At 40.8% G+C, this 26790-nt stretch overlaps 1 protein-coding gene across 4 annotated transcripts in view; it reads left to right on the forward strand.

Annotated features, from left to right (window-relative positions):
* Nucleotides 1-26790, forward strand: part of ARAP3 (ArfGAP with RhoGAP domain, ankyrin repeat and PH domain 3) — a 120710-nt gene that overhangs the window by 42528 nt on the left and 51392 nt on the right. For 3 of the 4 annotated variants that reach the window (XM_069969194.1, XM_069969197.1, XM_069969195.1), the window contains exons 2-6: nucleotides 9846-10890; nucleotides 21401-21462; nucleotides 23886-23956; nucleotides 24968-25044; nucleotides 26349-26615. In XM_069969194.1, the coding sequence (XP_069825295.1) occupies nucleotides 9920-10890; nucleotides 21401-21462; nucleotides 23886-23956; nucleotides 24968-25044; nucleotides 26349-26615 (1448 nt within the window). In that variant the 5' untranslated portion in view covers nucleotides 9846-9919. Of the gene's footprint in view, nucleotides 1-9267; nucleotides 9345-9845; nucleotides 10891-21400; nucleotides 21463-23885; nucleotides 23957-24967; nucleotides 25045-26348; nucleotides 26616-26790 lie in introns of those variants that run through there. The other variant, XM_069969196.1, reaches the window with a different exon arrangement.

Below are 26790 nucleotides of genomic sequence, written 5' to 3' on the forward strand. Positions count from 1 at the left end.
ATCCACTCAATTTCACCATTGTGTGAGCAGATCCTTTTTGTGTTTTTAATCCACTCCTGGTTTTGGTTGCAATATGAGGACCACAACACTGACTGAAATATACGTAGTGTGAACCCAGCCTTAATGTATATATATTATATTAATGACATACTGTTGGTTTACTTCTGCAAATAGCACTATAAGTGTTAACTGTGCCCTATGGTGGTTATTGCACATTGGCCTTAAAGAGAAGGTGAGGTGTAAGATTTCTGCACATGCTTTGTTGATGTCTTCTGTATGATATAAATGTAAGAAGGAAATATTCTCTTTCACTGCATGTTTAATTCACCCAAACCACCATATGGAATAGAGAAGTACTGGGGGATAAGTTCACAATAAATGTTTGAGGTATTACATTGTGGTTTATTTTATAGATGTGGCATTCTGGGTGGGTGTGTCCGCTAACAGGGCATCAGATAATCAGGTAAAAAAAAATATTATAATAACAATAATAAGAAGAAAATAAATATAAAAACATCATATATAAAATAGAAAGGAGAGATAGAAATGATAAATTATATTTATTCCCTGCAAACAATGGAAACATATTGTGAAATTCCACAGGACCAAAACCAGAAGACTGAGCCATATGAGACAATTTTACACTAACTGGGACAGGGCCATCAGCGTCATCTAGAGATGAGCGCAACTCGAGCATGCTGGAGTCCCATTGTTCCACATTTGAATACCCCCCCCCCCCTTTTAATATCTTTAATATCAGATGACAGCTTCTTGAACTGCTGGTAACCAATAGGGGATAGCAACACTATACAAAAGATAAGGGTATGTATGCAGCTCTACTGTTTCCATGGCTTTTAGTAGGATGGCAATACTCCATTACTTTTAGCACTTTTAGGGTTCTATATTATTGATAATTTTTTGTATTTTATTGTTTGTAAATAGAACTATGTTTTTTTTGGATGACTAGTTATATTATTCATCTGCCTCTAGAGATTAGCTCCAATACTGGAAATTCACTTTTAACTTTTTATAGTCTTTTTCCATTATAAGGCTATGGGCCCTATTACACGGGACGATTATCGTGCGAAAAATCGTTAAATCGTTCAAATTTAAACGATAATCGTTCTGTGTAATTGCAGGCAACGATCGTTGATTTAGATCTGAACCTAAAATTATCGTTAATCGTTCGCTGTAATTCCACATTCGTTCGCTCAAGTTCTGCTTAAGTTCACACAACAATCATTTCGTTCTTGATCACTATTTGCAGCCATAATTATCAAAACGACGTCCGTCCGGAAAGACCACCGTAAAATGAGTGTGTGACCATAACCTTTAGGGAATCAATCTGTGTTGTTTCCAGAAGACAGCTCAAACTTGTGGCAATGCAGCAGATCATATAAAAACACCATTTATCTTTAATTGACTTTTTTCTCCCCATGTTTTATATAGAGACAAAGCCGTCACACAGCATTTGGGATGCACTAGATAAACCGTGATTTAATAAGACCTGCTGCATAACAGGATGGGATCAGGATCTCTGTCACTGGTTTATGTTGCCCTCAGATATAAAGCTGGTGACAGATTCCCTTTAACTTGTGCAGACAGGTTTATGTCGCTGTTTAAATCAGAACAAAGTGGATGCTTTAAAGTACAGGAATATAGTCAGGTATTTACAGTAATAGCTTTACCTTTTGATTGTAACCGTTTATTTCTTAAATTGCTTCTTTTACGAGAAGAGCTGTCACCATGTGCTGTCATCTTCAGCTTCTCTCCACTATCCACTCACATTGCTGTATACTGCTGAAGGAACCAGCCTACTCCCGGGCCTCCTCTCCCCTACTATCCTATTAGTGATCTGTTGTATATAATATGACAAAACAATCTTGCTTGAAACGTTGTAATTTCCTGAAGGGAAGCTGTTACTTAGTTTGGCTATGTTCACACTACGTAAGTTCCGCGGAAATCACGGCCGTTGCAGTACTTACATAGTGCTGCAGGCTGAGAGAATCCCGGCTGGAGTTTGTACACAATGGGGGAGATTTATCAAACATGGTGTACAGTGAAACTGGCTCAGTTGCCCCTAGCAACCAATCAGATTCCACCTTTCATTTCCCAGAGTCTGTGAGGAATGAAAAGTGGAATCTGATTGGTTGCTAGGGGCAACTGAGCCAGTTTCACTTTACACCATGTTTGATAAATCTCCCCCATAGTGTACACTCCGGCCGGGATCCCTAGCGGCGCCATAGAAAACTGACATGTCAGTTTTGTGCGGCCTCTATTCAGTGAATAGCAGCCGCAGAAAACCCTGTCAGTTCACACAGTGGAGCGAGTGGCTCCGGCCTGTGTGCTGTTGGGAGTTCTGATGCGGGTGCGCACGCGCACGCGCATGCGCCCACATCAGAACTCTGCAGCGCTAAAGATCGGCATGAATGATCTTTTCTGGGACAGCCGGTCCATTACAAGGTCTGAACATGGCCTTTATCTGTATTGTATAATTGCATTATTATATTTATTTTATGTGCCATATCCTTCTGTCTAATGTTGTAAAGACACCGCCCTTCCCCCCATGCCACTGGAGCTGCCATCGAAACAGGTCTGACCTATCTTATTCTGTGTATAGTTTGGTTTTATGATCTATAAAGATGTCGTTTTGTTGGATTTTTTTGATTTAGAGGTAACCTATCACATTGCAAACCCAATCTTCACACAACATATTATAGAACAGGAGGAGCTGAGTAGATTGATATAGAATTTTTTGTAGAAAGTTCTAGAACTTTATTATTAATGTTTATTATCTAATAGGTTTTATACGTTTTGAGCTCTATAGTGCATGCCATTGGTTAAAGGGATTATTCAAAGAATAAAAATTATCACTTATCCACAGGATAGGTGAGAGCTAACTGATCATGGTGGTCCAAACACAGGGACTTCAACCTGAACTAACTGATCATGGGGGTCCAAACACAGGGACTTCAACCTGAACTAACTGATCATGGGGGTCCATCCACAGGGACTTCCACCAATCATGGGAACAGAGGTCCCTTGTTCTAATTTAATAAACCAACAGTTTAGATGCTTTGCCTCCCTACCCCCCAAGTACAATGCCCAGCTATGGTAAGATGGACCCCATGATCAGCTACTTATCACCTATTCTGTAGGTAATTCATTTTGGATTCAATATTCATTTGAATTTTAACTTAACTCTATGGGCCAGATGAAGACTATCCAGCCCATAGAGTGTAAAAGGTTGCACCGAGGAGAAAGGTATGTGTCTTACCTTCCTCCTCAGCACCATTCCCGACTATTGATTATCATTAGAAGGAGCGGGCTGGTTCACACTATGGGAGTGGGGCAGTGCTCCTAACGGTGCTCCGGACTGAGGATTACACTGCTAACAACACGGGACCAGCACCAAGGAGGAAGGTAAAAACATACCATCCTCCTCTGTGTTCCATGCGCAATAGGGGCAAGAGTCCATGCTCTCTACATATTCTCTGTGGCATCATATGCTAGGGAGCCATGGAAACTATGTACTGAGCATAATACTGAGGTATTCATTGTATGCCAACCGCTCATTCATCTCTCCTGATCTACCCAGACACATTTGTAGAGATAGTGTAGAAAGCTGCGGCCAGACTCCTCTGGTGGCGCCTTATGCCCAGGAAAACAATAGAATCAGGCAATTGAAATTCAACAGGCCCAATCCCTCACTCCTCTAGCATCTGCCATTGGGAAAGATTCAGGGGGCTGCCATATACATTAGATGGTCAGTCCACCAAATTTGACAGGCTCAATCAAAACATACCAAATGTGTATGGTCAGGTTATTGTTTCTGTTATACATCGTGTAGCAGTATGGCATGGAGCAAGGACTCATTTGTCCTCAGAAAAAAACCCTCAAATTTTAGTAATTCAAAAAGTCTGGCAGGAGCGAACATATAAAGCGATAGAGAGAGCTGCTACCTAGTAGGACTGCTGAAGTGGAGAGGGACATTTACAGTCAACTGTATATAGCATCCTTCTCCTAAGGTTTTGTGGAAGAGAGAAGGATAGTTGTTGACCATGGGCGTAGCAACTACTATAGCAGCTGTCTAATTTTCATTAAAGGTCCATGTACCCAAGTTATCCAAACCCACCAAGGAGCGGACAACTGTCTAATGTGTATCATGATTTTGTTGGAGAGAAGAATCAGGAATGACGAATTTGGGGAGATAAGCTGCCACCAGTGGAGTCTGGCTGTAGCTTAATCTGTGAGGAGCAAACGAGCGCTCTAAGAGATCGCTTGCTCCTTGTTCCCTGCTCGCTGCCAGCGCTATTACACAAGCCGGGAGCGAGCGGGTAAGTGCAGGAGGGGCCACGGGGAGGTGCGGGGGGGCTGCCCGGGTGATCACTAGATCATCCAGGGCAGTCCATAGAGGATAGCGCCGGTCTGCTGCGCAGATCCTATTCCACGGAGCGACAGCAGCATATTGCTGCTATTACGGAACGATTATCGTTCGAAAAATCATTAAATCGTTCCGATTTGCACAATAATCTTTTAGTGTAATAGCAGACAACGATTAAACGACCAATGAGAAGTCGTTGGTTGTTTAATAGAATTTGGACCTATTTTTATCGTTGATCGTTTGCAAATCGTTTGCATGTAATAAGACGTTGTTCGGTCGTTCGCTGTAGCGGCGAACGCAGTAGTGACGACAGGACGAACGCAATATTGATCATAAGTAATTGGGTGAATGATTTCAGGTCGTTCGAGTTCGTCTGTCGTTAATCGTTGACCGTCGTGTAATAGTACCCTTATGTGTAGATCAGTATCTGTCCAACAACTATAGTAATGAACTTCTGGGAATGAAGCTGGTAGTGTTGCCCAGTACAGTTCTGCTGACTCATAAATGTCGTGTTCTGCCTAATTTCTCATTTTCTTTAGAAGCTTTTCTTTGCAGGGAGCTAGGGAGGCTGGAGATAAGATATAGATGTGTCCACATGTTGTAGATTTCCTCCTTCCCATATTTTGCTTGCTGCACATTGACCTCTCTCATGCTCTGGTTGGCTTGACACAAGACGCTCTGGATTCCTCTTTTTTCCTTTCCCTGGCTGGATGTGAGGCTTTATGGTTTACGTCTAGACTTATGTGATACTTGCTTGCACAATCAGAAGATACGTAAGTGTTTAGTACCATAAATATGCTATGAGAGGTGGCTCCAGGGCCTGAAATATTTTCTGCCTGTGTCATTTTGGTTACAGTTGTGAATACATTTGTAAATTTCTGTTTATGTGATACATGTAGCATGCTCTTCATCTAAGCAGCAGGATGCTCTAGCTGGTGCCTAGAGTGACTGCACTGTTTTAGCTGTATATAAGCATACAATGTTGCTGATGTTTTTCTGTTTGTACAACTTTATCCCCACCAGTTTAAAGTGACTCTGTACAAACAATCTGCCCCCCCCCCCCCCAACCTTTGAATAGCTTCTTTTAATCCAAGATCTGTGCTGGGGTCCGTTCGGCAGGTGATGCAGTTATTGTCCTAAAAAACTACTTTTAAACTTGCAGCCCTGTGTCAAATTGGGGTGGCCTAGAGTATCTGTGCCCTAGGCCTGCACCACCTCTCCGCCCCGCCCCCCAGCCCTCTTCACTGTTAGGAATGCCCCAGGCAGGATTTCTAATCATCACTTGTCTGAACACTGCACATGTGTTGGATAGTTAAGGCTCATGTACAGTGTTCAGACAAGTGGTGAATAGGAGAAATCCTGCCTAGGGGCATTCCTAATGATTGGGAGGAAGGATGGTCAGGTGGTGCAGGCATACGGCACCGGTACTCTAGGCCACAACAAATTGACACAGGGCTGCAAGTTTAAAAGTTGTTTTTTAGGACAATAACTGCATCACCTGCCGAATGGACCCCAGGACAGATCTATCTGACGGTACAAGCGGTTTGGGGGGGGGGGGTTGATTGTGGGTGCAGAGTCGCTTTAAGTAATGTAACCAGGTGTGTCAAACTCAGGCCCTCCCTCCAGCTGTTGAAAAACTACAATTCCCATCATGCCTGGACAGCTTTATGGTAAGATGGGAATTGTAGTTTGTAAGAAGAAGAAGTTAGAGCCTAAGTTTGACACCTGTGTTTTAAACCATAAGACCGAATCCACATGTGGTAGGAATCTGTGCACATTCAGCAAGTTATGTGTTACGTTATGTGCAGGGGCGTAACTAGGATTCATGGGGCCCCATAGCAAAAAACTGTACGGGGCCCCATGAATCCTGTACGCTCCCCTACCCCCTTCCCCCTTGTCAAACACAGACAATGACGCACATATACACACACATAGGCACCATCATTATATATACAGATGCGCCACTGACATACACACATATACGCTGTAATGTGTTTACACTAGTGCTGATGTATACACCATGAGTAGACTGTACACAGGGAAATCTCAGTGTAATAAAAAATATTCAACCAGAAAAAAAAAGAAAATGCAGCAGATATTAATGGTGGGTTCTTTTATTAGAGCCCATCATTAATAGAAGCTGCTGCAGAACATCTTTGGGAGCAAACCTGTCAATCACTTGAGACACTACTGAAATACACAAACACACACATATACACCAGTGCTACAGACATTGCTGACATACACACATATAGCCACAGCACAGATACATACACATACTGACATATAAATATATACACAGATCCATATGTACACACACACTGACATATACATATACCCACAGATACATATATACACTCACAGACACGCATACACATGACTTACAGCTCCCAGGCTTCCCCCTCCTCCTCCTGTAGTCCGGGCTGATCTTCACATAGAAGTATTCAGGACCTTTGGGTCATGTGACCCAAAGGTCCTTCATTCCTCTCCTGTGCCGTGCAGGACCTGGCAGGTCCTGCTCCTCTGTTCAGCCTGCTCACCCGGCACTACAGTGAGGGGGCTGAACAGTGCAGTGGGGGTCCCTCTTCCTCTCTGGACCCCTGGGGGTACAGTGTTTGGTACCTAGCATGAAGGCAGGCCAGGCTTCCTTGGGCCTCCTTCCTGCAGGGGCCCCATAGCAGTCGCCTTCCCTGCCTTCATGGTAGCTACGCCACTGGTTATGTGTTACACTGGTAGTGATGAAATCCATAGTGAGGATCAAACTAGGAACAAAACTACAAAAGAGTAAGCACGCTGCCTGTCATAAAATCTGCAGCACGCTTATATTTCCATGTGAAAAAGGTCCACAGCATGGGGCTGACTTTTACTCTATTCAGCTTTCCTTCAACCCTGACCAGTCTTCCTGTCCCATCCTCGAAAAACACCCTACAGCATGATGCTGCTCTCACCACCACCACCACAATGCTTTACTATAGGGATGATATTAGGCATATGATGTGAGGTGCCTGGTTTCCTTTAGATATAATGCTTCAAATTGGAGGGCAAAAAGTTCAATCTTGGCTTCTTCAAACCAGAGAATTTTGTTTTCAACTTTAATGTATCTCCAACTTTAATGTGTCTTTTATTTTACTAAGGCAAGGCTTCTTTCTGGCCACTCTACTATAAAGCTGAGTGCTGGAGTAATGGTTAACCCTCTTGAAGTTTCTACCATCAGCACATAGGATCTTTGGAGCTCACTGGGTTCTTGGTCATCTTTCTTTTAATATTATTAACATTCTACTTCTTCTTCTTTTTTCTTTTTTTTTTTAAGCGCCCTTGATTCCAGATATATGATAAGGGAATAACATACAGAATGTAACATAAGATCTAGAAAACAACAACATGAATTAATTAATTGACTTGCATTGCTTCCTCACTATATCATTACAGGGTAGTGAGGGCAGAAGGATAGGGAAAACCTGATCTTTTATTTTTTTTTATTTTAGCACAAGGCCCAAAAAAACCCAATATGATAATGAAATCCACCAACTACAGCTCCTATTTGTATGGCATAGCATTCAGAGTATGTGTCCCAGACATTACACCATTTAACCATTCAGCATTGTAGTAGTCGTGCACTTCTCCCAAGATACATTGCCAGAAAACAGAATGTTCTGTCTTTGTTCTGGGATGTTCCCCAGGAAGTCAGTTCTTACATCTTTTCTTACAGTAAGAATGAAAATGAAGCACCTATATAGGTGTATTTGTGAACATAGTAAGGAGTTGTTGTGGTGGTTCTGGACCATTCGATGATTAGTTTGCAACTCTTATGATGAGGTCATAATTTGGGCCTTGTTTGAGTACTGTATAATGGTCTTGTATGTGTACTGTATAGAGATACTGTTTGGGCTATCCATCCAAAGCCTTAAATAAGTACAGTAGATACTATGCAACGTAAAGGAGAACTCCAAGCTGGGGTGATTTTTGGCAGAGTGCTGGGGAGGATGAAAGACAAGGCGGTACCCTGCTACGGCTGCTGACTGGCTAAGCGGGCCTGGCACATCACGTCCCAGGCACTCCCTCAGACCCAGAAGCAGCTGGGATCGGGAGATAGAAGCTGCAGGATACTGGCACCAGCGCTGGAGCCGGGAGGTGGGAGCATGTTACTTCTTTTATCTTCCCCATGACACTGCCAAAAATCACCCCAGCCTGCAGTTTTCATTTAAAGTAGGTACCCTTTAAAGTGGTGTTAATACAAGGTTAACCTAATAGCTTGAATGTGCATAGACAGCATTTACAGGACCATGAGTTCACGTGCATGCACTGTTATGGCCCCTGTTATTTGTGCACTTGCCTTATGACTGGACCCTTTAGATAAGTTTGCCCTTTATATCTTAAAAGTGTTACAGTCACTCAGACCTGTCGAAAGTCTTGATCAGTCTGGGTAACGATTGGTGGCACAGGCCAAGATCAGCAAGGTTGGTGCTCGCTTGCAGTGCCTTTAGAAGGAACATTGTGCGGTACACACACACAGTCACTTTATTATTCCTGCGTCCATTAACATACATTGTTATTGGCCAAACATCTCATGAGATGAGCGGCCGATACCAAAGATTTCTATGGCCGCACAAAAGATTTTATTAGCTGATGAGCATGCATTTGCTTTTAGACTGCGACTAATAAGCTGGGAGAAGCAAGGTAGCTGCTATGTCTGACTCTTTGCAGAAGTTGGGTTTTATAGTAAGTCTATGGAACCTGACTCTATGTCTTAGTTTATGAAGCAATGAGTTGATTAGATCAATGAGACAGGGAGTGAAGCATTCTCTTCTCTAAGCAGAATCTGAACACTCAAACATGACGTGGTGAAATATGACCATTATAGCCAATCGCTGGTTCCAGAAGTCACCTGTCATATCAACACATCATCACCAGTGCTGGATGGAGCGCGTCAAGAAAAAAGAAGAGTGTCTGAATGGGAATGGTGAGAGATTGGTGTAGGGCGTATTAATTAATTAAAGATTAGATAAAGATTAGTTCTATGCCAAGGTTGTATGTACTGTAGAGAAAGGCCAGGCAACTCCTATGGGGACCCTATTCCAGGTTGCACTAGGATGTGAGCTCAGTCTAGTCAATCATGCTTAGCTAGGTGAACTGGTATTGTCAGTAGTCCCTTGAAGGCTATGTGTCCTGCAGTTACCTATGCAAACTTTTATATACACCATGAGGGAGATTTATCAAACATGGTGTAAAGTGAAACTGGCTCAGTCGCCCCTAGCAACCAATCAGATTCCACCTTTTATTTTCCAAAGAGTCTGTGAGGAATGAAAGGTGGAATCTGATTGGTTGCTAGGGGCAACAGAGCCAGTTTCACTTTACACCATGTTTAATAAATCTTCCCCCATGGGTTCTAAAACCGTTTTTATTTAATGTTGTTCACCTATTTGTAAAGAATCTTACTACATTTACATTATTCGTTTTCTAGGTTCCTTCTGCTCACAATGAAAATTACCAGCCGGGACCTTATCTGGTAAAAGCTGATTCTTGGCCTGGGAGGCCATGACGTCCACTGCTGACGAAGAGGTGGATATTGCAGACTGGCTCTGTGCCATCCATCTAGAGAAATACCAGAACAGCTTTAGGCAGCATGGCTACCACAAGGTTAGAGATATTCTATCGGTGGACAATGAGGTCCTTCAGCAAATCGGTGTTGGTGCCACTGGCCACAGGAAGAGAATCATTAGTCGACTGAGAAACATTTCTGGTGACTCGAACCCATTTTCCCCTTTAAGCAGCATGGAGAAAGCCTTTGAATATCCAAGCAAAGAGGAAAAAGACCCCAGCAAGGGTAATAAAATGCACACAGATGGAAATATCGATTCTACAGAGCCAGTTGCTAAGCCAGTACCAAAGCCAAGAACGGTGTTTGGTAAAGGTACTACCACAACAAATAAGGAGTTTGCAGTAGCTATGTCCACTACCACCACAACCACCATCACGTCACCTGCTTGTTCAGAACATAATTCAGTCACAGCTAAAAAGACTTCTCCTGTTCAGGAAACAACTGTTCCAAGAGGAAGCAGCTTGGATTCAGAGAACTGTAATTCGTGCACAGGGCTGAATCCAGGAGGGGTGGAGATGGAGGCCGGACCTCCTAGGTATACTTCCGCTGGGGTTGGGAAACCATTTCATCCCATTCCTTCTCTCCCTATGCGTCAGAACAAAGAAACTTCACAGACTGGCTCATCTTACCCTCAATACAAGCTCCAGATGGAAGCGGATACCATACAGTGTTCTTCGTTATCGATTTTGCCTTCCTTTGCTGGAAGTACAGAGGAAGTCACCTCCTTTTCAACCAGTCCTCCATCTCCACAGGAAACACTAACAATGATATCCAATGAGATCTATTCTGGGTTTGGTCCTAGGACTGACTCGCTCAGCTGTGCAACAGACATGAAAGCACCACAAATATATTTAAATCCACCTGACATGATCAAGCAAGAAGAGACGTCAGCGCCAGAAAGAGTAAAGTAAGTACAATTATGAAACAAGTCTATGAAATTTTTATATTTTTACTGATATATGATGAAAATTGCATTACAAATTTGCTTTATAAAATGACTATAGAAAAACATAATCAGGTACTTTTACAGCATAAAATAATAGAATAACTTTTTTATAGATTTAAAAAAAAAAATTGCTATTTAAATCTATTACTTTTTTGTCAAATTATATCTCGATTTTATCAACTGATATATTTAATTTGCAGCAATTATATAAATTCATGAATCTTATGTTTAAAACTATCCTTAAATAAACTCTGTATAGTAAATATATAACAGGCAATAAGGTATGCTGCAGCTGTTACTATTTAGTGTAAGAAATTTAAATATCGCACCCAGCTGTGCAAGTTAAAGGGTTAAATAGCAAAATGGGGCTGGGCCTTAAAACTAACCCCTTATATTAACCATTTCAGTACCAGATCTTTTAGATATATTTTTATTCATAAAGAACACAACAGAACAGTATTGCAACATCTACTAAATAAATTAAAAAAAATTAAGTTTTATAGTACAAAATTATCCAAAAATTTTAATTTATATATGTTTTTTCACTTTTGGAATTACACATATGCCAAGATCAGATAGGATGAGGTTAATATACTAAGTCCATATAGGTCTCCTTGCTGGGAACATTGGGTTCCTACAGATAAGTATACAGAGGGAGCCAACCATGGAAGTCTAAGATAGTTTCCTGGAGCCAATGGTTAAGGAAAGGGTGGAGATTACTTTACAGCTGGAATCAGACAATTGAAGGAAGTCTTGACCTTGCTGAAATTATAATAATGACTTTACATAACTTGTTAAAGGCACTAGCTACACCCAAGCAATGCATGCTTTGGGGAGAACGATCCTTATATTTTTCTCAGGAAAATAAGAATTTGATTTTCCTATACCTTCTACGTCGTTGCATGCATGGATAATAGGCACTGCTGCAGCAAAAGCAGGGCGGATGCATATTGTTACTTCATCGTGCCTAGCATTTATACCTGATTAGTGGCTGCTTCGTTTAGATCGCCGCAGATGAGGAATTCCAGTCTAAAACCAGTCCAAATGAGGAACACACCGTCACCAACACCAGGAAGCATGCGAGATGGTGTATGTCCAAGGCCAGCTCCCGTAGGGATTTCTGCTTCCCCGACTACTTCACGGTTGAGGACAACTGCCCCTGGGAGACCACTGCCTGTTGGTAATCAAACTCAACTACTTCCAAACCAGAAAAGGAGTACAGTACCTATTACGTTTTCTACTGCTTCTTTAAGACCAAATCCAGTTGGAGATTCTGGCTCGCCAAGGCTTCCAAGAACAGGCCAGGTTACTTTTCCTCGTCCTCCACCAATCGGGCATTCTGCATCTCCAATGTTGCCTCGCGTAAGAAATTCTCCTCCACAAAGGACTGAGAGCCCTCAGAATGATGACATTTCTGTTCCACCATTAAATACTTCTACATCTTCCAAACAAGTGAAGAAGAAACAGTCTACGGTGCGACAAGAGGTAACAGGAAACACATCATTGCAAAGACAAAAGTCTGTTACAAAAAACACACGTCCTGTACCAGTTGTTGGAAAACATTCCTCTGGATCTCCACCTGGGGGGAATGACATTTTGCATAGGCCAACTCCAGTAGGGAATGCTGGGTCTTCCAACACACCATCCACTACTGCTCCATCTCAGAAGTCATTTTTGTTGAGGTACTCAACTTCACCAAGGCCTGCAATACAAAAAGTTGGCCCAGCAGGACATTCGGGGCCTTACAAACCTGTACTTCATGCACAGTTACATGTAGCAGAGCCTGAATATGTGAAAACTGCAGTTACGTCTACCAACTATGCAGCTAAGAGACCCACACCTATGGGAATTTCACCATCTTCAACTCTCAAAAAGTCGTTGACCAAAAAGGCTGTTTCGAATATCCTTTCACCAAAAACAGCAGTGAGCAACTTGCCTAAACTGAAGCCTAAGGAGTCAAAAGCTGAGGACATTAATGTATCACATCAGGGGTCTTATGAAACTATTGCTGTACCAAAAGCAAAGAAAGGTGGATTGGTGCCAGGAACAAAATGTATAGTGAATTTGGCCACACAAAAAGTAAAAGCTGCAAGAAATGATTCATCAGTCAAGCCAATAGAGGCGGAACATTGTTCGGGTGAGAGAACAAAAGTGAAGGGAAGTAAGTTCTTATTGAAGCAGAAACCCGCAGAAAAATATGGATTATCAATACAGAAATCTGCAGGAAGTGTGACTTTCCAGAGGCCAAAGCAAACAGGAAACTCTGGTTCACAACCGCCTAAGTGCAAGAATGTTGTGTCAACTACGAAAAACTCACAGCCAAGTAGTGCTTTGCCAAGGCCTCCGGGGAATGCTGAGGTAACAAAGCCTCCAAGTAACACTGGAATATCGCTATCAAAAGTGATCAAGAATATACCATCTGCAAGACCAAAACAAAAGGATGTTACAGTAATCAACATGACAAGACCACAACCCGTGGGAAATGTATCCACCAGTGTATCTAAATCAAAGAGCACCGTCTCATTAAACTACGGAAAACCATCCGAAGGGATTGTTCGAACTCCACCGAAAAAAATAACTAGTAATCTTTTGCCAAGGTTACCGTTCATGCAAAAGAAGTCTCCTCCTAAGATGTCGCTCTTGAAGACTTCACCTACCAGAGCAGGCGAGAACAATTATTCACTCTGTTCTCCAGGGAGGAAAACTACCCCAAATGTCCCAGAAGAGGAAGAGAGTGATATGATTCCACTGCTTGCTGTATCTTCTTCATTCGATGAAAGTCTTGACTTACATAAGACATATAGAGACTCTTGGGAGGTGGACTTGACTGAACAGTCGTTGGAAGCTGCATTAAGGGCGAGTGCCACTACCTTTAACCCAATTCAGGATGAACATCTAGTTCTTGTAAGGCCAAGGCTATTGGGATCCCACTTAAGTGACGCATTTCTTGAGCATAAATATCAGATTTCCAAAACAAATGATGGGTAGAGATAATTGTTCACTACTTGGAACTGTACAGAAGCCAGATTCATTCTATATATGAACTTTTTTTTGTTTTTTTTACCTTAAACATACTGTCAATTTGGCAGCTTTGCATTGGTTTCAGTGCTTGATCGACTACTGTACTGTGGTTTTGCATTTGTAAGGGCCTATGATCATTTTCAACATATTCTCATGTTCCCCATAGTCTCCATGAATATGTTCATTTCTGGATTTTAATCGCTGTTTTATGTGAGTGTGCAAAAGTGGAAACCAAGAGGTTACATTGTGTTACATTGCAAAATATTTTTTCTTCTAAAAATTCTTAATTTTGGTGGTTGATAATTTGGACATACTGCTACAGAATTGGTATTGCATTAGTTAAACCTGAATTTTTTTTATGAAACTTATAGGCTATGTTCACACAACGTTTGGTTTCAACAGTATGTCTTTTTAGGCGAAAATTACAGCATCATTTTGAAAATTAAATGATCAAAATACGACTTTAATTTTGCCTCAAAATAATGGCCGTCCAAAAATATGTCCGAAAACAAACTTTGTGTGAACATAGGTGTGTACAGTTATAGGTCCGATATACCAACAATGGAGCAATGTTAGGAAAATATAACTTTAGTTACTATATAGGTAGTAATAAACATAAAGAAGGTGCTTCTACACTAGCTATTATATTGTGGGGGTCCTAAGTGGTCCCCGGGCGTTTGACTTTTTTTTTTTTTTTTTTTACATCCTTTGTCTTTTTATGAATATTATGCAGATATGGAGCTGGCCCTTAGACTTATATTATTAGATTATTGTTGATGGCGCCAACTGACCATCAATGTGAGTGGTTGCCTCCCAACTCTCAAGGGAGAGAAAGATTGGACAACTGAATTTCTCATGCTCAATCTTTATTGTACCCTTGATCCCCCCCATGAAAACACTTAGATGTTTTGCCAAGCCAAGCATGCACGTGTATGCGTGGATTGGTAGCTGTCGTCCAAATAAACTTGGGTCTCATTTGCACATTTTACGCTTTAAAAACATCCAGGAATGTGAACTTCTCATTTTATACAAATGTATATTGTTTGCTTGTTTTGAAGGAAGCTCCAAAGAAATTGCGTCACGTGAAATAAGTAGCATCTTGCTTACATAATGTTACTATTGGAATTGCATTTCTAATGAGAATAGTACAGAAATGTGGGAACTCTATCACGCCCTGCATTTGGGTTGCAGGCCCATAAGCAAGCACAACCTGCAGTATACTGATGGGTTGATAAGGTAACCCATATCTCTTGTTAGGCTCAGATGTGAGTGAGTCGTGTTCATATAGGCTCAAAACAGATAGATCTAGTAACTCTAGTGCTAATTATGTATATAATGACTTTATATCACTTAGTTCTTTACCACTACTGGATAGTGGAGGAACAGGCTGTAGATTATTATTATTATTTTCTTGTGGTTTTTTTTACCCTTTTTATATCTTTTTACGAATGAAATCTATATTTTTGTAGTCTTTTCTTTGATAAAGAAAATAGAAAACAAGGATATGTAATACATATATGTCTATATTATTTTTTAACTTTGAGGGTATAATTTTAAAATGCTAATTCCCCTTTCTTGCACAATTTTTTTTTATGTATTTTGTAATATGTGCATGGTTTTGCTGTTTTGTTATTAGGCCATAGCTTCTAGGATGTAGATGCAATTTGCAGTCTTCAGCACTTAAGCACTCTTTTTTAAAAAAAAAAATATTATTTATTTTATTTTATTTTTTTATTAATGGGATCACGCCAACAAGACTTCCTTCATATTTAGTGCCATTAAAACGTATGGATATTATGAGGGTGGGGGGTACGGCTTAGTACCTCTTTCTTATAGCCAGATCGGAGAGCCAATAGCTCTGGTGGACCTGGACTATCTAAATGCCTGGAATGTTATATTAGATTTCCTTTGTGGTGGCCACATCATCTCGTGACAGCGTATTCTAGGGGGTTTCTGATGACCTGTACAGATTACTAGAGTTATATTGTGATTCATCCCAAGTTTTTATTAGATTGTTTGTTGGTGTGACAAGAAATAAGCAGTGGTGTTGACAGATGGGGGTTTCCTTGAAACTATCTTTTTTTTTTTTTTTTTTTTTTTAACTTTTGACAGGATTAAAATGGGAGTTTTGGAGATATTTCTTGCCTATAATATTAGATGCATATTCTGTTGTATTAACTGTTCAGCCTTTTGCTTAAATGTATGCGTTGGGTCATGATTAGTGTTGAGCGGACTTGCTGAACTGTTTAGGTTCGGTAATGTTCTCTCAATCTGAACGCTGTACATTTGACTACCGGCGTCTGGAGAAGTTGGATACCACCCTAGGGAGTTCTAGGAAACATGGTATCCATGCTTTCCTGGTATCCCTAGGGCAGTGTCAAACTTCTCCAAAGGACAAGAGTCAAATGCAGAGGGAACCAGGAAGACGGTGTAATTTGCCTGGGGGACAGATATTTCTCATTGTGACTCTGCTGTATTTATGCTGCACTGATGTATAAAGAACACTTGGCTTGGAGGACCTGTGGCCACTTCAAAAACCATTTGCCGTGCCCCTTTGGAAAGGGAATTGGGAAGCTTTTTTTTCTAACTTCCTGTTTATTACCTTTAAAGTCTTTATTATACGGCACCATTTTCCAGGGAAAGTGAACACCAACCCTTCAGCTCAGCGCTCGCTTCACCATCACACTGCTTGTGAGCGGGGAGGAGTGAGAAGGGCTATCCGAAATTATCATTAGATCGGAGTCAGCGTTGGTCGCTGATATAATCGTTCTCTTTCAGCATGTTTAAAGACCATGATCAGCATATTGTGCATGATCATTGCCTTTCAACGTGTGCTATTACAATAAACGATTATCAGCCTGGACGGTAGGTAATTTGCAAAGTAAAGCCAATAATCGTTTAGTGTAGGGCCTTAACGTGTACCTGTCATTATAACTTTCAAAATCTATATTCTGGTTCTTAGTGGCAAAGGCCTCAGGTTCGTGCCTGTTGAGATCAAAAGTGACTGCAACCTTTGACAGTCTATGGACATAGTTGCGTATTGTCAAGGCGGAGGTCACTATTGCTGTCAACAGGGAAGGTACATGACCTTCTTCCTATCAAGAACTGAGCAACGTTGACTGCCCACTTGACAGTCTAGGCCCTCAACAGCATATTGGTTACTAAAAACACTTAAAGTGTCACCGTCATTATAACTTTCAAATTCTAAACCAACAGTAGATGTGATATAAATCAAGTTTGCAATATACATTTATTATTTTTTTGTTGTTATTATGCTGTAAAACAAAGCTGTACTTACCATAAATCCAGGTCCAGTCTCCTGAAGGCAGATTTTCTGACTGGTTGAAAAAAACAGACTAAGCACAGGAGTTCCGGCCACCAGTACAGAGAGTCACTGCTCAATATGTTCATCACATGACTGCCTTCTCTGTGAGCGCTCAGATGGCCTGGGAAACACTGGACTTCCTGTTATCTGACTCTTTGAGAAAAAAAAAATCAGAAAACAGGAAGTGCCGTGTTCTCCATGAGAACTAAAAAAAATAATAAAATAATGAATGTAAATTGCAAACTTGATTTATGTCACATCTACTTTTGGTTTAGAATTTGAAAGTTATAACAACAGTGACACTATAAGTGTTTTTAGTAACCAATAAGCTGTTGAAGGCCTAAACTGTCAAGTCAGCAGTCAACGTTGCTCAGTTCTTGATAGGAAGAAGGTCATGTTCCTTCCCTGTTGACAGCAATAGTGACCTCCCCCTTGACAATACCCAACTATGTCCATAGACTGTCGAGGGTTGCAGTCACTTTTTATCTCAACAGGCACGAACCTGAGGCTTTTGCCACCAAGAACCAAATAGAAGTGACTGCCTAGTTCCAAGTCTATGCAGTTATTTACCATATCATGCATTGAAACCAACCTTATAGTCTTATAAATAATAAATGAGAGTCTAGAAAAAAACACCGTCATCCATGAAATATTGGGTCCACGTGGATAATGACGCCATGTTTCTGAAGAGGCCACAGTGGGCCGTATACACTATATAAATCGTGTTAGGGATGAAAGTTGGATTTTTTCCTTAAAGACGCCATATGCCCCCAAAGCCAAGAAAACAGCGTTGCTATAAGTGGTCTGAAGGTGCAACTATGTGACACGGTGATGGTAAATTCATGCAATCGAGAGCTAACTCATACAGATTTTATATATAGATCCTTTGGCATGATATGATTTCAATCTTGAACAGTCTTTAGAGTGAGTAGAAGTCAGCACATTGGGGAGGGAACCATTGAGGAGCCTATATACCCTTTGTTTTTTTTACAGTGTACTGTAGTCAATGTGCATACACATATCTCCAGATATCTCCATCCTTTCGTCTTTGTATATGAATACATAATATGTTCCTCTCTTCAAGCAAACTATTATCCTTCGGCTGTTAAAGGGGTTAAATTAGTTCTTATTAGTTTGGGAGTGACCCCCATCATGTATAATGCACACATATTTCTATTAGTGTTTGTTTGTTGTAAAACAAATGTGTGTGTGGTCAATACTGAGCAATAAAACAATACATATTCTTACCGGCAATATCGTGGCTGCTTTTTTATTATTTGTGCTGTTACACTCTAATACGTTGCATACATCACATCTCTACGTTCATACACAGTCATTTTTAAATAGGTAAAATAGGTATTATAAATCTCCTGTTTAGGTCTCATAAAATGCCCCTAAAACAGCCTTTTATATTACAAAGTGTCATTGAAACCAGTCGATAATTCCCTTTTAGTAAAGTTTTATGTCTGTAATCTTACAGCTGTAAAATAAAGTGAAATGTCCTTGTTTTCAACCTCTTGTGGCCTTGTTTTTTGGATAGTTTGTTTTTATTTTTTTGTCCCCCAAAAATTACTGTTAAGCAGATAAAAATAAAAATAGAAAGTGACATGAAATAACTATTGTGAGGCTTAAAGTGACACTGTCACCTCCTTTTTGCATTCTGACTTCTCTACACAGGTGTAAAGGGTAAATTTAGCGGTTTTCATACCTTATTTGATATCATACGTCATGGTGCTTGTTCAAGTAAAAAGTCATCTTTTATCAACTGCAGATTGTGTTAAGTGGGCAGGGCCTCGCGGCATTAGCGCCACTTAGCCCCGCCCACAACACCACAGTTGGTCACGCCCCCCTCACCCGCCATTGGAACAGACTGGCCAAAAGGCCGAGACCCCACCCCCTTTACGTCGGCCAACCAATGGACATCAAGGGGGTGGGGCCAACAGTGCCGCTGTGGGTGGGGCTGAGTGGTGCAACGCCCACTTAATACAATCTGCAGTTGATAAAAGGACACTTTTTTACTTGAACAAACACCATGACGTATGATATGAAATAAGGTATGAAAAACGCTAAATTTACCCTTTACACTTGTGTAGAGATGTGAGAATGCACAAAGGGGGTGACAGTGTCACTTTAAATAATTAAATGAATGGTAAAAAGACGGGAACAGGAAAAAATGTGAACATAGCCAATTTGGCTACAGCTTGCGGTGCTCATAATATTTGATTTTGGTGAAAATACTTACGTAACAAATTACGGGGGAGGGGGGGTATATCAAGCTGCGCAGGTGGCGCAGATGGTAACATTTTTGCACCAACACCCATGTTAGGGAAAGAGTGTGCAAATTTTTATTGTCTCCACCACTTACACCAGAGAAATAGGGGGTGTGGCCTCTATATGCATTGTGTTTAGCACACTGGGGTAAGGGCCCTATTCCACCGGACGATTGAGATCATTAAACGACCACTATTGCGAAAGACCTGAAAACGTTCACTCATTTCCATGGAACGATAATCGTTACTTATGATTGTATTTGCGATTGTTTTTTCTTCGCTATTTCTTCGCTATTGCGTTCGTATCTACTGCGAATGACCGAACGACTTCTTATTCAATGCGAACGATTTGCGAACAAGCAACGATAAAAATAGGTCCAGGTCTTATAAAGTCATCAACGATTTCTCGTTCGGTCGATAATCATTAACTGCATTTCAACCGAACGATTATCGTTTAGATTTGAACGATTTAACGATAATCTGAACAATAAGTTGTTGTTGAAACAAGATGTCACTGACGGAGGAGTTCCTGGATTTATGTAGAGATGTGCACCTCTACGTAAATCCTGTGTGTCCGCACCCTGAGGGTGGGATTTTATGAGATGCCAGTCTTGATGCGTTTTTCCATCGAGTTGCATTTTAGAATAAAAAATTGGACAAAATACACCCGAACAAAAAAATGCCTTGTTCCAACTATTCTCTGCATTATTTTGATTCTTATTTTCAGCTGCTATATTCACTTTTTTTTGTTTTATTTTTGCTCCTGGTCTGCTTTTCAGCCATTTACAGCTCAACGTGAGGCATAAAAGATGGTGTGTCAGCATGCAGCTATGGTCCTCACACAGTATTCTGAGCCAAAACTATTAAGGATGTTTATTAAATCTTTTGCAGAGGAACAGTGAGCAGTTGCCTGTTGCAACCAATCAGATTTCAGCTTTCATTTTTAAAAAGAGGCCATTTTAAAAATGAACGCTAAAATCTGACTGGTTGCTATGGGCAACTGCTCACTCATCCTCTGCACAACATTGTATAAACCATGCCCTCACATAGTATTTTATATATGTAATTCATTTGGTCGGTCAGCGATGCTCTTTCCTAAGTGTGAAGTATCTGACGCTATGTTTACACATCCAAAATGCAGCCATTATTTTGCCATTTTACTATACAATAAAGGCCGATTTTTCTGGTTATGCTCATATTCTTTTATTTAATGGCCCTTATATGAGAAAAAGATGTCTGTTTTCTGAGCGAACGAAAAGTATTTTTGTGACTAAACATATAGGACCAAAAAACGTGGCGCAGCATAGGCCCGTTTCTTATGTTACTGGTATACAGAGGTCTATGTTTAGGCCTCATTTACACGTCCCTAGTTCTGTCCGCAATGCATAGGACCACGTATTTCAGTGTACACATCCGCACATGTGTAGGGGGCCGTGAGCTGTCTAGAAAAATTAAACGGACAGATCCTAGCGTGGACCCACAGTTGCGGCACGGATCACTATCTTGAATGCAGTGTTCGGTAAATTGCAGAGCACTATGGATGCACAAGGTATTATTGGGGTGAAAGAAACTGGCTTCTGTTTAGAACGAGGATATCCTCATGAGACTGGATCAGGAGCAGAGAACCTTGGCTCTTCAGCTGTTGCAAAACTACAACTCCCATCATGCCTGGACAGCCAAAGCTAAAGCTTAGGCTGTCCAGACATGATGGGAGTTGTAGTTTTGCAACAACTGGAGAGCCAAAGTTCCCTACCCCCTGGACTAGACGTTTAATATTAGTCCACATAGGTTTGAGATTGCAGAAGATACTCAGTTTGGTTCGTATGAAACTAACAAATTTATTTTCTTCCAAAAGTTCCTCAGGTTCGGCTGACGTGGATTCGCCTGCTGTTCCTGAAAGGCCCCTGTCTACTTTTGGTAAGAAATTCTTATTTGCTATATAAACAGTTCATTGTGTAAGGATCGGATCGTGCGTGTTCTTTACCAATGCTGCATTTATCTGCAACATTTACATGAAACCACAACAACCTATTTCCAGTATTGTATTAAATGTGTGATGCCCAGAACAAGTGTGTGTGAAGACTAGAGTAAATATCTCCTTGTATCTGGACCCTTATGAATTTGAAAGGGTATATAGGGTAGTTCTTTACTAAAAACCTTAAAGGAAATGTTCAGAATACAATTTACAAATGTTTCTTTAGAAATTAAAATACTCAGTTAATACCATTGCCATAGCGGTACAACATAGGCCATCTGGTGACAGGCGGTCGTGCCATAGCGCTATGGCAAGCGTCATGTAGGGGTTAAAGATTCTGCTTTGGCTACCAATAAACATGGGTTACCACCAATAGAGGAGAAGAGTCCTGACTGTCAAATCTGTCAAGATATGCAATGATAAATGTGTTCACTTTTACAGTATGTGTTTGACTAACTAGACAAGATTGCCAAGAAGCAAGTTCAAAGCTTGTATGGAAGCTGCCAATGACTGGGGACTGACCATAGGAAGGATAAATGGGCACTGTCATTTAAAAAAAAAAAAAACTTTTGATATTTCACATTAAAGTTAAAAAAAAGAAAAGCATGGTAAGAGTAAAAGAGCAATCATCTTTCCGAGAACATAAGTGTGCCTTACGACCAGTTTCACACTAGCGCAGTATGGGTGCATTTTGTGTGTCTGTATTATGGCTCAGGTCTAATGACCCAAACTGGCAGCATCAGAGATCCCTATGGGGCTATAGCTTTGGGTCATTAGACCTGCAGTCAGGGTGGAATTTGCTCCCGTAATATAAGCTGAGAAATGCGCATAGAAATTGCTTGTGTGCCGCTGACTTATTAGTATATAGAAACATTTTAGAGGAAAGCCCCCTGCTGTAGACCCCCATTTATGAGCCATTAAGAAAGCTTCTAAAATACTCTTATAAACTTAAAAAACTTATAAACTTATAAAAACTGAAAAACTAAAAACTGAAAAACTAAAAACTTATAAAATACTCTTACTCTGACTAAATCAAGCTATCAGACATGGTTCTCTGCTGCCAGACAACATTTAAAGCATATTACACAGAAATAGATACACTAAAAAATAAGTTATATTTACAAAGCTATATAACTTTATTAGTATGGTGTATAAAAAAAATAAGTTTAAGACGCTCTTTGTAACTGCTCTCTATTCTACCAACACACACACACTCACACACCATTAGGCCATGTTAATTGTATTTTTGCATTAAACAACGGCCGTTGTTAATGACAGCGACCAAGTACATTGCAGCTTATGGAACCACTGCCGTAGTGTATACACACTGTATATACTATGGTGGAGATTTATCAAACATGGTGTAAAGTGAAACTGGCTTAGTTGCCCCTAGCAACCAATCAGATTCCACCTTTCATTCCTCACAGACTGAAAGGTGGAATCTGATTGGTTGGTAGGGACAACTGAGCCAGTTTCACCATGTTTGATAAATCTCCCCCATTATGGCCGTGATTCTCTGCAGTTGCACACAATAACTGACAGGTCTATTTTGTGTGGCCGCTATTCAGTGAACAGCCTGTGCACACAATGTAAAGTATGTCTCCCAGCTGCACTTTACACTGTGGTCTATGGCAAATTGGAGTGCGGGCACACCCAAATTTGCCCGCATTCCAATTAAAATAAAGTGATGTTCATCTGGCCGATACTTCAGTATTGGACGGGTGAACATCTCAGACATCTGGGTCAAACAACGGCCAATGTTCACACAGTACTCCAGTAGGAAAAAAAATTCAACTTGTGGAAAAAAGTTATACAGATGTGTAAATGCTTTCTGTTTAGAAAACTGAAACTTTCCAGTACTTATCAGTTGCTGTATGCTTTCCAGTTTAACATGGTACTCTCTGCTGCCATCTCTGGCCATGTCAGGAATTTAAGTTTTCCAAATAGAAGGCATTTACAAATCTATATAACTTTCTGACCCCAGAAAAAAATTCTCCTGAGTACCACTTTAACTCTTAAGGCCCTAAGGGATGGAGATCAGGTAATGAAAAAAACCCAAAAGCCTTATTCTCTAATATCATTTATAAAATGCGTCTTCTAAACTAAACAAACTCTCTAACATCACAAAGGTCAGATTTGAATTGAAAATATATCACCATTTGACGCTTCCTTATGAAACACCATACTTTTGCATCTGTAATTACATGTCATTCCTAATCCTATTTAATCGTATTTGTAATGATATCCTGCATGTAATTATAGACCAATGTGTAATTACAGATGTCATCCATAACGGCACACAATACTGTAGACCTCATTGTAGACGTTGTATCATCCCCACTTATTGAAATCTGCTTCTTCTTAGTATCTGCCGAAGCAATTAACCCATACTGTGAAACTCTCTTCAACCGCCTCCCGCATACCCAAGACTCAAAGGTAAGAATTATCAGGAGTCTAGTCAGCAGTCCAGTGTTATATACAGTAAGAAGTATGTTTGGTAGAATGCTTCATTTACATTTATGTTTCCAGCTTTCCAACCATAGTCAAAAGTCATATTGCATAATAATTTATCCTCCTCACCGTAGCCAAAGACTCTGTACTACAGCACTACCCTACTGCTAATCATGCCGGTCTGATTGTCTAATGTGTACATCTCATAGTAGCAGATTATGGAGGTGATGATTCAAACTGATAGCTGTCACTTTGGGTCATTAGACCTGTGTTCATATTGTGCTCTGATATGTTGCCCATTAAAATGACTTTTTTTTATTATACATGCACAGCGCCAGGTGGGGCTTAGCCCAGTACAATGAAAAGAACCCTCATCAATAGAAGTTCACTCTAATGAAGCATCCTTTTACACTGCCCAACATGGGGTTATGCAAGGAGGCAAACGAGCACCAATCAGTGAGATTGGCGCCCATTTGCAGTGCCTTTACACAGCACAATCGAGCGGTCGGGCCACTGGAACGAACCTTGTATTGTTTGTACGGCCATGGAAAATGATATCCGAGCTTTCAGTTTCCAGATACCACACAAGCAGCGCATACTTACCATCAGTGCTCCTGTATGATCGGGAATCCTGATCTCTGGCTCTCCTGTTCTGCTGTATTTTAAGGACAATGCTCCTGCCTCCCCTGGCTGTTAATCATTCTGGAGATAATGGTGGCCTAAAGACACAGCAGCACAGAGCAGGACAGGAGAGCCAGAGAGCGGGATGCCGATCACACAGAAGCACTGATGGTAAGTATGCACTGCTTTTGTCATGTGGAAACTGATAGCATGGATACATTTTAAAGCCTGCTCTAAAATGCAATCAGCCAAGGATCTGGCTGTAACTTTTACACGAGCCGATTATCGGCGGAAGGAGCATTTTAGGCCCTTAACAATGGACGTGGTATTTAGAACGTCTCCCTAAGGGTATGTTCCCTTATTGTGTTTATACAGGATTCCAAAAATGGAAAGATCCGATCATGTTCTACAATGCCTATGTTTACCCCAGGAGAGGACAGAAATCATGTCAGGTAAGAGTGACTGCATTTACTATATTAGCCCAGAACTAGAATTTAAATGGCACGAGGAGCAGACTTGTTTTTGTTGTCACTGATGTATTTTAGGCCTTGTACCAGTCATAAGAAAAATATAATATCTTATTAGACAGCATGTCATATGAAAGAAGGAACAAGACGGGTCTGCAGCATCAACCCTAGCACCCTCATACCATCAAAGCAAATGAATCAGCTAAAATAGGAAGTATAGAGTTTGTAGAACATTACATATCAACCAAGTATGTCAACTTCCTGCAAAAGTTAAAGTGTCACTGTCGTTTAAATTTTTTATTTTTTTTTGCAGAAATCAATAGTACAGGTGATTTTAAGAAACTTTGTAATTGGGTTTATTAGCCGAAAAATGCATTTTTATCATGAAAAAGCAGTTTGAAGCTCTCCCCCCTTCATGGTTTTCTGTGGAGAGGGGAGGGGTGGAGAGACATGAGGCAGCAAAACAGGACAACAAAGAGTTAATTTACAGCTACATCACCTGGCTATCTCCTCTGATGTCAGCACTGACCTCTCTGACCTCTGAATACCGACTTTCACACAGCTCCCACTGTGTAATCCTTTGTTATCTGCTCTCTGCTGGCGACTAATCTCCCTCCTCACTCCTTCCCTCTCTCCAAATTCGTCAAGGCATGATGGGAATCGTAGTAGTGGCTGGAGTTTGACACCCCTGCTCTACCACTTCTGTTCAGACTGCATGAGACAGTCTCCAGAGAATACAGCGAGCCAGGGAGTGAAGCATATCACTGAGCGCTTCTCCCAGCTCTAAGTAACAATTGGTGGGAGTCTAAATACTTCATCTGATCCAAACTTTTTTCAAAGTGTCAGGGACTCAAAATATTACTTTTCTACATCTTCTGACCATAGAAACTTCTGGACAAAAAGAACTTTCATCCACATTTGGCAGTAGTAACACCACTAGAATGCTTGATAAGCTTTTTTTAGTATGGTGTATTATTTCTCTGGGGGGGTTGTTGGAGCCATATATCTTAATTCAAATTACAAAGTCTGAAATGGTTCTTATTAAGAAGATGATAGGGAGCTTGTTACTATAGCTGTGCTTGTGGTACCACTGGTATTGTGTTGGAGTCTCATACTGTTTGGACCTAAATACTCTGCAGATTAGAGTACTGACGGCCATGGACATTTTATTTTATCGCAAAGTCTAAACTGAACTTTAAGGGTTTGATGCGGAAGGGAGAAAACATTTTTAGTAATTCCAGATCATTGGCTGAGAACCCAGTGTGTATTATGAAGTTATTTCATTACAGGAATATCGGTGAAGCGGCTAAGGAGAGGAAGAGTGATGATGAAGAGGGAAAAACTCAGCGAATCGCACAAATTGTTCACAATGAGCAAGAAGGTTACTCCACTTTGGACTCTCCTGCCGATAACAACAGGTTTAGTCTCCCCTCAGACTTGTACAAAGATGAAATCCTGGATGACTTGACCATATCACCATATGCCAGCTTCACATCCATCCACGACAAGTCACGGCCAGTACTCAGTGGATGGCTGGATAAGCTGTCCCCACAAGGGTAAGTGTTTTTCATTGGGTTCTTTATCCGGTTTTCAGAGATTTTTGTCTTGTTGGCTTCCTGCATCCTGTAGAGTCCATCTATGGAAATAGGGATATGTGCATTGGTGTCTAGCAGAGACATGGCCTTTACTTACTGGTGCCACTAAGTGGTGATATATTTAGGCAGATCTCCA

Source organism: Dendropsophus ebraccatus, chromosome 1, assembly GCF_027789765.1.
Source record: "Dendropsophus ebraccatus isolate aDenEbr1 chromosome 1, aDenEbr1.pat, whole genome shotgun sequence".
In the NCBI taxonomy this organism is placed as follows: Eukaryota; Metazoa; Chordata; class Amphibia; order Anura; family Hylidae; genus Dendropsophus; species Dendropsophus ebraccatus.